A 13818-nucleotide genomic window follows, 5' to 3' on the forward strand; every position below is an offset into this window, starting at 1 on the left:
TGTACTTCTGCCTCGACTGACATCTCTGCCCAAACTCTTTGCCTTTACACATGTCTGCCTGTGTCTGTATATGTGTGTGTGTGTGTGTGTGTGTGTGTGTGCGTGTGCGCGAGCGAGAGTGTATACCTGTCCCTTTTCCGCTCCCTGGATTGGAATGATTCCTTACCCTCTCCCTTAAAACCCACATCCTTTCGTCTTTCCCTCTCCTTCCCTCTTTCCTGATGAAGCAACCGTGGGTTGTGAAAGCTTGAAATTTATGTGTGTGTGTTTTTTTTGTGTCTATCTACCAGCACTTTCTCATTTGGTAAGTCACAGCATCTTTGTTTTTTAAATATAAATTAGAATTTTTTTTTTTTTTTTTTTTCCCATAGTCTTAAATCTTCGAAAGTTCTTCAGCAATTGCTTTGAAATTTTGGCATAATGCTGCACATGAATATGTATGTGTTTTTATATATATAATTTTTGTATGTATAGTATATAAATAAATATGTAATACGCAGGATGGTCAGAAGTAGCTTGAAAAGCTTGCAAGATTGCGGCAGGTAAGTTGTTCTGATAAATAATTGTTAAGAAAAAAATTCGATAAATTATGCAATTTCCAACTTAATTTACATGAAGTTAGCCAATCAGGCCGTTGAGCAAGAAAATTCACACAGGCTGCCAGATACAATTAGTATCATTGTTCTCAAAGTGTAGATGATAGCACATGAGACTGCTCAGCCATTGTTTTGAGTTCTATCCTTACTACCATTCCACGTCCATTTTTTGTATTGCTCTCTCATTCGGTTTTATGAAACCAATTGGGGGACATGTTTGGTAACAACGTCTCTAGTGGGTCGCTTGACTCTGCACATGCAAAGGTCTGATTCGTTAACTTCAATGCTTACTAACTCTGAAGCGGCACAACATACTGAATTTTTTCCTTAACAATTGTTTCTCAGCAGGACCTATCCTGTAACAACCTTAAAAGTTTTTCAGACTGTTTCTGACCACCATGTATAAAGGGGAAATGTTGTTACCAAAAATCTCTAAAAGTTCTTGATCAATTTTTACATCTAAATATAGATCTGCATGGATACTCTGCAAAACACACTTAAGTGCCTGGCAGTGTGTTCATCACACCACCTTCACAATAACACTATTATTCCACTCTCAAACAGCATACGGAAAAAAAGACTCCTATATCTTTCCGTGCGAGCTCTGATTTTCCTTATTTCATTGTGATGATCATTTCTCCTTATAAAGATTGGGGTCAACAAAATATTTGAAAGCTTCTTTGTCTCTGTGTAACTACTGTAGCCTACATCCATTTGAACCTTCATTCTGTTGTCAGATCTTGGTCTCCCTCTCTAATTTTTACCACCTTCATAAAAGTCATGATCAAGCCTAAACTAAAATTTTAGTGCTTAAATAGTGTTACTAATTTCGTGAGAAGATCCCGCCGCAACAAGAAACACCTTTGTTTAATTATGTCCACCCGAAATACTGTATCATGTCCATGACACACTCTCCCCTATTTCTCAACAATACAAAATATCCTACTCTGCTTTGAACTTGCTCAATGTACTAAATCGTATCTGATAAGAATCCCACACTGCACAGCAGTACTCCAAAACAGGACAAACAATCATAGTGTAGGCAGTCCCTCTAATAGAGCTGTTACATCTTCTAGGTGTTTCCACTATTTAGGGTCAATTGCCAATTTTCGCACCATACAGATATCTTATCTACATCCTTTTGCAATTTGTTTTTATCTTCTAATGACTTTTCTAGATGATAAATGACTGCATCGTCTGCAAGCAACCTAAGATTGCTGCTCAGATTATCTCCTAAATCATTTATACAGATAACAAACAGCAGAGGGCCTTGGGGAATGCCAGAAATCACTTCTGTTTTACTCGATTACTTTCTGTCTGTTACTACAAACTGTGACCTCTCTGACAGCAAATCACAAATCCAGTAGCATAACTGACATGATATTCCCATAAGCACGCAACATGATTACAAGCTGCTTGTGAGGTACAGCATCAAAAGCCTTCTGGAAATCTAGAAATGTGGAATCAATTTGAAATCCCTTGCCAATTGCACTCAACAATTCGCATGAGTAAACAGCTAGTTATGTTTCACAAGAACAAAGTTTTCTAAATCTGTGTTGACTGTGTGTCAATGGACAATTCTCTTCGAGGTAATTCATAATGTTCAAACACAATACATGTTAAAAAATCTTGCTCCATGTTGACATTAATAATATAGGCCCGTAATTTAGTGGATTACTCCTGTTGCCTTTCTTTAATATTGGTGTGACCTGTTCAACTGTTAAGTCTTTGAGTACAGATCTTTTATCGAGTGAGCGATTGTATTTAATTGTTAAGTATGGAGCTACTGCATTAACATACTCTGAAAGGAACCTAATTGGTATACAGTTTGGCTGCAAGACTTGCTTTTATTAAGTGATTTAAGTTGCTTCACTACTCTGGGCATATCTACTCACATTGTCAGCATTAGAATTATGGAATATCTACTTCATCTTCATCAGTGAAAGAATTTCAGAAGGCTGTGATTAATAACCTGTTTTAGCAACAATGTAACTGATATTATCTCCATTCCTATCACGCAGAGAAGGCACTTATTATGTCTTGCTGCTGTTGTTGTTGTTGTGGTCTTCAGTCCTGAGACTGGTTTGATGCAGCTCTCCATGCTACTCTATCCTGTGCAAGCTTTTTCATCTCCCAGTACCTACTGCAACCTACATCCTTCTGCATCTGCTTAGTGTATTCATCTCTTGGTCTCCCCCTACGATTTTTACCCTCCATGCTGCCCTCCAGTACCAAATAGGTGATCCCTTGATGCCTCAGAACATGTCCTACCAACCGATCCCTTCTTCTGGTCAAGTTGTGCCACAAACTTCTCTTCTCCCCAATCCTATTCAATACTTCCTCATTAGTTATGTGATCTACCCATCTAATCTTCAGCATTCTTCTGTAGCACCACATTTCGAAAGCTTCTATTTTCTTCTTGTCCAAACTATTTATCGTCCATGTTTCACTTCCATACATGGCCACACTCCATACGAATACTTTCAGAAATGACTTCCTGACACTTAAATCAATACTGGATGTTAACAAATTTCTCTTCTTCAGAAACGCTTTCCTTGCTATTGCCAGTCTACATTTTATATCCTCTCTACTTCGACCATCATCAGTTATTTTGCTCCCCAAATAGCAAAACTCCTTTACTACTTTAAGTGCCTCATTTCCTAATCTAATTCCCTCAGCATCACCCGACTTAATTAGACTACATTCCATTATCCTTGTTTTGCTTTTGTTGATGTTCATCTTATATCCTCCTTTCAAGACACTGTCCATTCCATTCAACTGCTCTTCCAAGTCCTTTGCTGTCTCTGACAGAATTACGTCATCGGCGAACCTCAAAGTTTTTATTTCTTCTCCATGAATTTTAATACCTACTCCGAATTTTTCTTTTGTTTCCATTACTGCTTGCTCAATATACAGATTGAACAACATCGGGTAGAGGCTACAACCCTGTCTCACTCCCTTCCCAACCACTTCTTCCCTCTAATGTCCCTCGACTCTTGTAACTGCCATCTGATTTCTGTACAAATTGTAAATAGCCTTTCGCTCCCTGTATTTTACCCCTGCCACCTTTAGAATTTGAAAGAGAGTATTCCAGTCAACATTGTCAAAAGCTTTCTCTAAGTCTACAAATGCTAGAAACGTAGGTTTGCCTTTCCTTAATCTTTCTTCTACGATGAGTCGTAAGGTCAGTATTGCCTCACGTGTTCCAGTGTTTCTACGGAATCCAAACTGATCTTCCCCGAGGTTGGCTTCTACTAGTTTTTCCATTCGTCTGTAAAGAATTCGTGTTAGTATTTTGCAGCTGTGACTTGTTAAACTGATAGTTCAGTAATTTTCACATCTGTCAACACCTGCTTTCTTTGGGATTGGAATTATTATATTCTTCTTGAAGTCTGAGGGTATTTCACCTATTTCATACATCTTGCTCACCAGATGGTAGAGTTTTGTCAGGACTGGCTCTCCCAAGGCCGTCAGTAGTTCCAATGGAATGTTGTCTACTCCGGGGGCCTTGTTTCGACTCAGGTCCTTCAGTGCTCTGTCAAACTCTTCACGCAGTATCGTATCTCCCATTTCATCTTCATCTACATCCTCTTCCATTTTCATAATATTGTCCTCAAGTGCATCGCTCTTGTATAGACCCTCTATATACTCCTTCCACCTTTCTGCTTTCCCTTCTTTGCTTAGAACTGGGTTTCCATCTGAGCTCTTGATGTTCATACATGTGGTTCTCTTATCTCCAAAGGCCTCTTTAATTTTCCTGTAGGCAGTATCTATCTTACCCCTAGTGAGAGAAGCCTCTACATCCTTACATTTGTCCTCTAGCCATCCCTGCTTAGCCATTTTGCACTTCCTGTCGATCTCATTTTTGAGACGTTTGTATTCCTTTTTGCCTGCTTCATTTACTGCATTTTTATATTGCTGCTAGCATACTTCATACGTATTACCGGAATCTCTTTGGCGTTTCTGCCAGGTTTTGAGAAAGTTTTGTTGTGGAAACTATTATAAGCATCTCACATTTAAGTCTGCAATAAATTTTGAGCTTCTGTAAAAGATAGTCAGTCTTGGGGATTTTGCATTCATTTAAATTTGGCATGTTTTTTCATTGTTTTTGCAGCACTGTTCTGCATACCAAGGGGGATCAGCTCCATTGTTTGTCAATTTATAAGGTATAAAGCTCTGAATAGTTATCGATACTATTTCTTTGAATTCAGGCCACATTTGGTCTACACTTACATTGTTAATCTGGAAGGAATGGAGATTGTCTTTCAGGAAGGTATCAAGTAAATTTTTATCTTCTTTTTTGAACATGTATAGTTTTCTTTTATTTTTGAAGGATTTGGAGTTACGGTAATCAGTCTCGCAATAACAGCCGTGTGTTCACTAATCCCTGTATCCATTTCCTTGCTTGTTATTAGTTCAGGATTATGCTGAGAGATCCAGTGTGAGTTCACAACCATTTACTATTTAAGATTGAAATAATTTTCAGAGAATGCATTTAGCGTGATTTCAGATGATGTTTTATGCTTACCTTTGGATTTAAACATGTATTTTTGCCAACATATTGTGGGTAAATTGAAGTTGCCACCAACTATAATTGTATGAGTCAGGTACATGTCTCAATTTACAATCAAGATTTCTTTGAACCTTACAACAATTGTATCATTTGATTTGGGAGGTCAGTAAAAGGATCCAATTATTATTTTATTGACCTCTACCCATACTAACTCACATGAACTATTTACTTCAATTGCACTACAAGATAAACCACTTCTAACAGCAACAAATACACCACCACCAACTGTTTTTAGCCTATCCTTTCTGAACACCATTAGGTCCTTTGCTAAAATTTCTAGTGAACTTACCTCCAGCTTTAGCCAGCTTTCAGTGCCTATAACGATTTGAGAATCAGTTCTTTCTATTAGCACTTGAGCTTTGGTACTTTCCCAACACAGCTATGGAAATTTATAACTGTTATACTGGTGATTCCTTAATCTAAGTTCTTCCTGTGTTGGCCTGCACCCTTTCAGACTGAAGTCCTTTTTGTGTTTCCCGAGACCCTCTAACCTAAAAATCTGCCCATGTCCATGCCACACAGCCCCTGCTACCCATGTAGCCACCTCCTGCGTATAATGAACTCCTGACCTATTTAGCAAAATCCAAAAACCCACCACCCTATGATGTAAGCTGAGGAATCTACAGACTATATGGTTGCAGAGCCGTCTCAGCCACTGATTCATAACATCCACTCGGTTCTGTACAACAGGTCCGCAATTGGTCCTGTCAACTGTGCTGAAAATAGTGAGTCCTGCTTTCGTCTTGCAAGCAGGACTGCCAGCCTTTACCACTTCTGGTAACCACTAGAAACCAGAGAGAATCTCTTCTGATACAAAGTGACACAAGTCACTGGTACCGACGTTGGCCACCTGCAATTCCTGAATTATCAATGTTAGCTGATGACACCAGCATCCACATCATGCTCCCAAACTCAATGGTGCCCACAGAGAGATGTGGTGCAGTGGTTATGATATTGCACTTACATTTATTCATTATGGGGTTCAAATTCCGACTACGTTTTCATAAATTAGATTTTGATATAGTGTCTGTAAATATATTAAAGACAAGTACTAGAATACTTCCTTTGAAAAACTCCCTTTTCTTGTTTATTTCAAGACTGAGCATCACTAATTACTGTGTCGTCAATGAGATACTAAACTGTGATCTTCCTCATCCTTAAACTGTATCAAATGACCACAGATAACAATGTTTGCTGTAAATTGTCAACTGGTGTTTAAAATAATCACATTCAATATGTACACTTCTGGACATACTATGGTATTATGTTTCTATGGAGAAGATACAATGGAACCTCACTTAACGAGCACCTCCCATAACTTGCAATTCGCATAATGAGCAAAACAAATTGTAAAGAAAGACTTGCTTAACGAGCAATGTTTCACATAATGAGTAATGACGATTTAGTGTGACATCACCAGCTGTTCGCATGTGGCAGGGGAAACATTAAAGAATACGAAGACCTTCCACTGTCGGCAGTGGCATATAAACAATGTCTTTAGTATGTACTGCAGTCTGGGTTTAGCATTCTTTCACTGCCCTCTTAGTGCAGCTTGGGATCAAACTTTTTCTAAACTTGTTTTCACACATTGTTTTTTGTGGGCAAATTTTAATGGCCTTCGTAGAAATGTCACCGAAGATAAAGCCGCAAGACGATGACCAAAAGAGAAAGGAAGTAGCCTTAGAAATGAAACGTAAAATCACTGAAAAACACAAAAGTAGTGTAAGCATTGTTGATTTATCAGACACATACAATTGGTCTACATCAACTATTTGCACTATCTTCAAGAACAAGGACAAGTTTCAGGAGATAGATACTTCAAAGGGAGGGACAAGAGTATCTAAACTCCTTATATGGATAAATGAAAATCAATTCCAAGGAGGAGGAGGAGGACATTAGTGTTTAACATCCATTCGACAACAAGGTCATTGGAGACGGAGCACAAGCTCGCATTAGCTTTGGCCGGAGTGTGTTGCTGAATGTGACTCTGAGGCATTTGAGTCAGTACCTGCGAAGGCTATAGTCAACAAGATTGTGTCTTTGGCCAAGAGTATATCACTACAGGTGGATAACAATGATATTGATGAGCTCATGAAAGATCACAGCCCAAGAAATGACAACCTAAGAGCTTATCGAGTTGCAACGTATTTCACAGCAGGAAGTTGTGAGAGTTCTTCAGAAGAAGAGGAGGAGGACGAGGAGGAGGACGAGGACGAGGAGGAGGAGGGCGTAACAGCAAAGCAGCAATCCTCGGTGTAATACGAGAAATGCTGAAAGCATGGAAATTGGTTGCATCGTACACTGAAAATCATCATCCCAATAAAGTAGTGGTTATGTACGCTGCAAATTTATTTGATGATAATGCTGTGTCGCATTTTCGGCAAGGGTTGAAGAGTCTGCAGAAACAAATGACTACAGATAGCTTTTTAGTAAAAAAGAATTAGTTATATATCATGAATAATAAAGTACATAACATTGCATGTAAAGTTTTCTTTGAATAAATGGCATGAATAAGATAAAATGCATTTTACATTAATTTATATGATATAAATTGTCTCGTTTAACGAGTGTTTTGCACTATGAGTAGGATTCTGGAACGAAATATGCTCACTATGCGAGGTTCCGTTGTATTGACATCTGTAAAACCAATACTGAGCTTCTCAAGATGACAAAAGCATAATAAAATCTATTTGCAACTGATGACTGACTTTTATCCTGAAAAAATACTACTACAGTTACTGAAAATTACAGGCATGGCTAAAATTGTATCTTCCTTTGCATTATGAAAAAGTAACACTATTTAAACACTAAAATTTTAGTTTAGGCTTCATCATGACTTTTATGAAGGTGGCAAAAATTAGAGAGGGAGACTAAGATCTGACAACAGAATGAAGGTTCAAATGGATGTAGGCTACAGTAGTTACATAGAGACAAAGAAGCTTTCAAAGTTACAATACAAGACGAAAACTGTGTGTACAACAAAACACACACTCAAAAACTTACCTTTTCCACAGATAATTGATCCACGACTATGTCGCTGTCGAAGACTTCTGTCCAGAAGTTGTTGTGTGCGTCCTGGTGCAGCACCAGCCATCATTCGTGCTGTCGCTTCATACAGGAAAACTCGTGCCAATGCAGACTAAAAGAAATCATACCATAAAACAATGCAATATTCACTGCAAAATATGTTAACAACACACCAACTAAAGTAATACAAAATTCATAGTAATTTGTGCTTGGTCTAACGATAAATGAAGATAAAACCATATACATGGCCTGTGGAAAAGAATATCAGCCCAACATGCCATCAATTTTCAGTGTGAATGGACACACATTTGAAAGAGTTGATAGCTTCAAGCATCTTGGTTCCACAGTCACTTGCTTTAATGACATCTCAACTGAAATTAAGATTAGGCTGATATCAGCAAATAAGGTATATTTCTCCTTGAGTAATTTATTCCAGTCAAGACTCCTCAGCCACCCAACAAAATTCACTATTTATAAATCACTTGTTGGACCAGCTCTCACTTATGCTTCGGAAATGTGGCCCTTGACGGAAACCGATGCAAGGCTGCTCGACGGATCTGAGACGAAAGCTTTGAGGAGAATAATTGGCCCTGTGCATATGAGAGAACAATGGAGGAAAAGGTACAACGCAGAATTGCACACTATATACGCCGATGCTCCTGTAACAAAAATCATACGATCAGGAAGGATAAGAAGGGCAGGTCATGTGGCAAGAATGGAGGAGTCTGAGGTGATAAAGAATATTCGCTTTGGTAATCCAGGAGGACAAAGAGGCCAAGGTTGACCTCGAGTAAGATGGATGGATGGAGTGGAAGAAGACCTACGGAAGCTTCGATGCAGAAACTGGAGGAGGGTAGCACGTGACCGTGATGGATGGCGGAAGCTCATTGGGAAGGCCAATGTTCATCCTGGGCTGTAGCGCCACAGAAGAAGTAATTTGTGCTTGTGAAACAATTTAAATGCCTTCAATTAGTTGCAAACTTGATGTCATCCCAAATGTACATTTTAAATAGGCACACGGAATACACATCACAACTGCATTTTCTCACAACATATAATGTGACAAAACATGCCTTAAACATCGTACCTACTGAGAACTAGCAACTCCTGTTACTTGCAGTATTTAGTACAAAACTGATTCATACAAATCTGAATAAAAAAAATCATCAAAGGCCGTGATACACCTTGCTGTGAACCTTTGTGAGTCAACATTTCCCTTTCAAATCAATTTCTCACTCTCTATTCCTATCTGAATAATAATATCAGAAAATGCCAAACACAAATGATTCAAACAAAGTCCGTAACTAGACACTACAAACAATGGGAGAACAGGAGCATTTCTGCAGTGACAAGCGTTTTGAAACTTCCGTTTTCTCCACTACCATATATCTATTACCAAACACTGTTTGCTTTATCAAGTTTCATCCTGAATTGACATTTTTAAGGCTACAGGGATACTCCAAAAGCACTGGTAGTTTATACGGTATATACAGTAGTAGCCAGACTAACTGACTAGGCCGTATAAGGTAATGATGGTGTAAAATGTGTGTATAGTTGTCACTCCCTGCTGGCTACTTCTGAATAACTTTATGTATGTATTTGGGAGGGAAACAGCTATTTTGGGAAAAGAAAGTGCCAGCCCTGTACCATTCAGCTTTTGCTTTTATCTAATACTTCAAACAAAGAATTTAAGTAACTTTACCCATACAACTATCACCTGTCTGCATACTGACAGTTATTAAAGTTATGCAAAATGTATATTACTGAGTCAAAATAGCCAAACAAATTATAGAAAGAGTTGCTAATGAGGTTTTCTTCTACTGTGCTTTTGAGTATTTGGGAATTTCAATTCCCTGCGAGATGGCCACTGTCATCATGTTATAGACTTTAGCATCAGAATATACAACTATTTTAAACCCTACAGAGGACTGCATAGTGTATATGAATTAGTACTGCAGTTGTGAATTGAACAGTTTGTACTAAATTCATTCTTGTTGTTAACCACAAAAGCCATTATGGGGGATAAGTATTGGCACATAACGAAAGACTCAATTGGTCCCAGAAGAGGCTTCAGCAAGATGTTCTGTTATCAAAATGGTTCAAATGGCTCTGAGCACTATGGGACTTAACATCTATGGTCATCAGTCCCCTAGAACTTAGAACTACTTAAACCTAACTAACCTAAGGACAGCACACAACACCCAGCCATCACGAGGCAGAGAAAATCCCTGACCCCGCCGGGAATCGAACCCGGGAACCCGGGCGTGGGAAGCGAGAACGCTACCGCACGACCACGAGATGCGGGCATTCTGTTATCAACTTCACACAACATGCTTATAGCATGCTTCTGTAAAATAGACACTTTTTTCACCTCAGCTGATTAGATTATACCACAGGATGGTATGTAAAGCTTACTAACAATCTTGGCTGCAGGTCAGCACAATGACAAGACCGTTCTGTGTGCGAAGCAAGAAGACCTGTGCTTTTTGGTAAAATTGACCTGAGTTTCTTATCCCTCTGGATGCCCAGAACTTCACACAGTGCCTCTCCTGTGTATGCCCACCGATCTCTACTTAAGTCACTTTGATTTGTTTGGAATTACAGAATGTTAAGTTTTCACAAGCTAATATATCAACAAAATTGCTCAATTCTCGAAAACCTAATGTAGTTGTGTAGATAAAAAAACCCGTTCTCCAAGTGGTGGCAGGAAAACGCATGTCGAAAGGTATGCAAGTTTTTGGAGCCAGTGGCTCCTCCTCATGGCAGAAGAGTTGAAGGGGAAGAAAGATGGGCGAAGGAACAGGGCTGGTGAGATGCAGTTCAGAAAATTCACCCACAACCCCAGATCAGGGGAGACGTACCAGACAGATTGAGAAGGAAAGACCCACCATTGGGAACTGCATCAAGCTAGGTTTGAAAACTTGAGGGCTTAAGAGTGGATGAAAGGATAATATGGAAGACAGACATTGCTGCTACAGCATCATGCACGAGTTAATAAGAGCAAAAAGCTAAGTGGATTGTGTGTGATAGAGACTGGAGGGGGACGGCGAAAAATAGACAGGTCGGAAAATGAAAAATGTAGAACATTAAAACGGAGTGAAGAAAAGAAAAGTTACAGTGAAGAAATTATGGCCATGTGGGTGGCAAGAACCAAGGGCATGTTGTAGCACCAGTCCCCAACTGCAGAGTTCTGAGAAATTGGTGTCTGGGGGAAGAATGCAGATTGCATGTGATGTGGAACAGGCACCAAGGACACGACTGTCGTGTGGTAGTGCATCCTCTGCAACAGGATACTGGGTATTGCCAGAATACACCCTAAACACATTCATCCGAACTGATAAATTGGTGATAATTATGTCGATGTAAAAGGCTGAATGGTGTCAGGGTGTATACATGGACAAGGGAAAAAAAATCCTGGGTTTTTCCCAGATGAAAATACACTTTTTCCGTGTCAAGTGACAGTATACTTTTTCTCGGCACTGTAAAACATATAAATCCTTTGAACATTTATGGTTATATACACAGACGTAGAATTTCCCGGCACATTAGAAAACGAAACTCGAGGGGGGGGGGGGGGGGGCATGTTTTGGAAAGATCTCTGATGTGCAGCAACATGTACGCTGCATATATTCGTGTTACGAAGGTATAAATTCGAATTCCACCAAACACCGCATGTTACTTTCCAAAGCATAGAAATCGAGATTGCGACGCACTTTTCTAAGCCAGTCATAGCTCATATCAAGTGATCTTGCCAGCTGATCACAGCAAATAGGACACGTGATGTAGTCAGCCAATAGCAAGATCACTCTTTAAGTGGTGCAAATACACAAATAAGAAAAGTTAATGGTTTAAATTAATATACATAGTGTTGCTACAAGAAAAAACAGCTTTCACTTATAATATTGGTCTCTAAGATTAATAAGCTACAAGAGAAGCTACGCTTCCACATATAATGTTGATCTTTTTTGTGCATGTTACACTTTAAGATACTTCACACAAATGTGCCAGTAAAATTTTTAATAACGACGTAAATTTCTGATCTTCTGGGCTCAAAATTCGTCCAGATGGTTGTCCTCAAAGAGGTGGTCTTTAAATGAGAGTCAAACGCTCTGTGATTTAAGAAATTCATTGTACATTCTCGCACATAATTCATCTTGCGTAAAAGGAAATTTACTTTGAAAGTAACGCTTTTCAAACCACCATTCACAATATTTTCCTGTGACCTGTTAGAAATTGGTTCATTTCAGCAGTTGCCAGAGAATGCCAGATAACAGGCGTCACTGCACTTGCGCAGCTACGATGACACAGGAAGCCCACTAGTTAACAGTGGGAAATTAAACACTTAGTTTCAAATAAATTGACTGCCTCAGTGCAAAAGGTTAATAAAAGCCAAATCTCTTTAGCAAATCGACAAAAATAACTTCATTGTTCTGCTAGGTGATTAATGCTTGACTGTCAGAAAGGTGGAAATAAAACCTGAAACTAGTAACATATTTTAGCCTTCCATGACTATGCGAACTTATTTTAATTCATTTGACATCTCCCGGCCACAGAAATCCATTTTGTTTTCATTTAATGTGAGAGCAATAAATGAACAGGAAACAGCAAAATCACTAAATGTTAACACTGGTCATGTGGAGACTAACCACCTCTCCACTACACCTCAGACTGCTCTGTGGATCAGTCCCGGATCTCCAATTTTTCCGAACCAGGGCAATATTAGATAGTGGCGGCCAGCCACACATCTGTAGCCAAATGCGGGAGAAGGTACTACTCATACACGACTCAATTGCTTATGCACAAGAGCCCGCCCGCAACTGCTCAAACGAATCTAATGTAAACAGCTGTCACGTCACGCTCATGGGAGGCAATTTGTTGTTAGGAAGCACTGCATAGTATTCCTAAAGCATTTGACACACTTTGCTGTTGGCAGACGCTTGTATGAGCACTTTGTTTTGTTGCTGTATATGGTGTATTTCCTTTGCAACTTAAGTTTTATTTTCGTTTTTTTTTCTTTCGTTCACGTTTTGTTGCTGCATTATTATTCTGCAGAAGCAGGATACAGTAATATACTTTGTTAGAGTATTCGTTCTTACCAATCAAAATCACAAAAATTTAACTGATAACTAAAACAATGAAAAATTCCCGGAATTCTAAAAAATTCCTGGGCTTTTCCAGGATCTTCCAGGTCATATACACCCTGAGTGTTTACGTAACAACTGGTATATGACATGTAGTTTCAACTTTTCCAAACTCTACCCCTTTTCCTAAACCTAACCAATCCTTTTTCTTCACCAGTCTTCCTTCCCCTCCAACTCTTCTGCCAGGAGCATGAGCCACTGGCTCCAAAGGCTTGTGTAAGTAATACCTTTTATATGCGTGTTTTCCTGCCGCCGCTTGGTGAGTAGATTTTTTTATCTATCCAATTACATTAGAATATGAGCTTACATAAAATTATGTATTAAGCTTTTGGCTGTGAGCCTGCTGTAAACCTGTTCTACTGTTACCTTGACTGTGTTTGCGCCCCTTTATCAATAAGCAAACACAGTTTTTGATAAGCCCTCCAATGTCCCAGGTAAATCATTTATGTAGAACAAGAACGGGAGTGGGCCACTTACCAAA

At 39.1% G+C, this 13818-nt stretch overlaps 1 protein-coding gene across 1 annotated transcript in view; it reads right to left on the reverse strand.

Moving 5' to 3' along the window:
• Positions 1–13818, reverse strand: part of LOC126412208 (sterol regulatory element-binding protein 1) — a 96654-nt gene that overhangs the window by 20032 nt on the left and 62804 nt on the right. Inside the window, exon 14 of the mRNA XM_050081691.1 lies at positions 8173–8308. Coding sequence (XP_049937648.1) covers positions 8173–8308 — 136 coding nt within the window. The remainder of the gene's footprint in view (positions 1–8172; positions 8309–13818) is intronic.

This window comes from Schistocerca serialis, chromosome 7, assembly GCF_023864345.2.
Source record: "Schistocerca serialis cubense isolate TAMUIC-IGC-003099 chromosome 7, iqSchSeri2.2, whole genome shotgun sequence".
NCBI classification, from domain to species: domain Eukaryota; kingdom Metazoa; phylum Arthropoda; class Insecta; order Orthoptera; family Acrididae; genus Schistocerca; species Schistocerca serialis.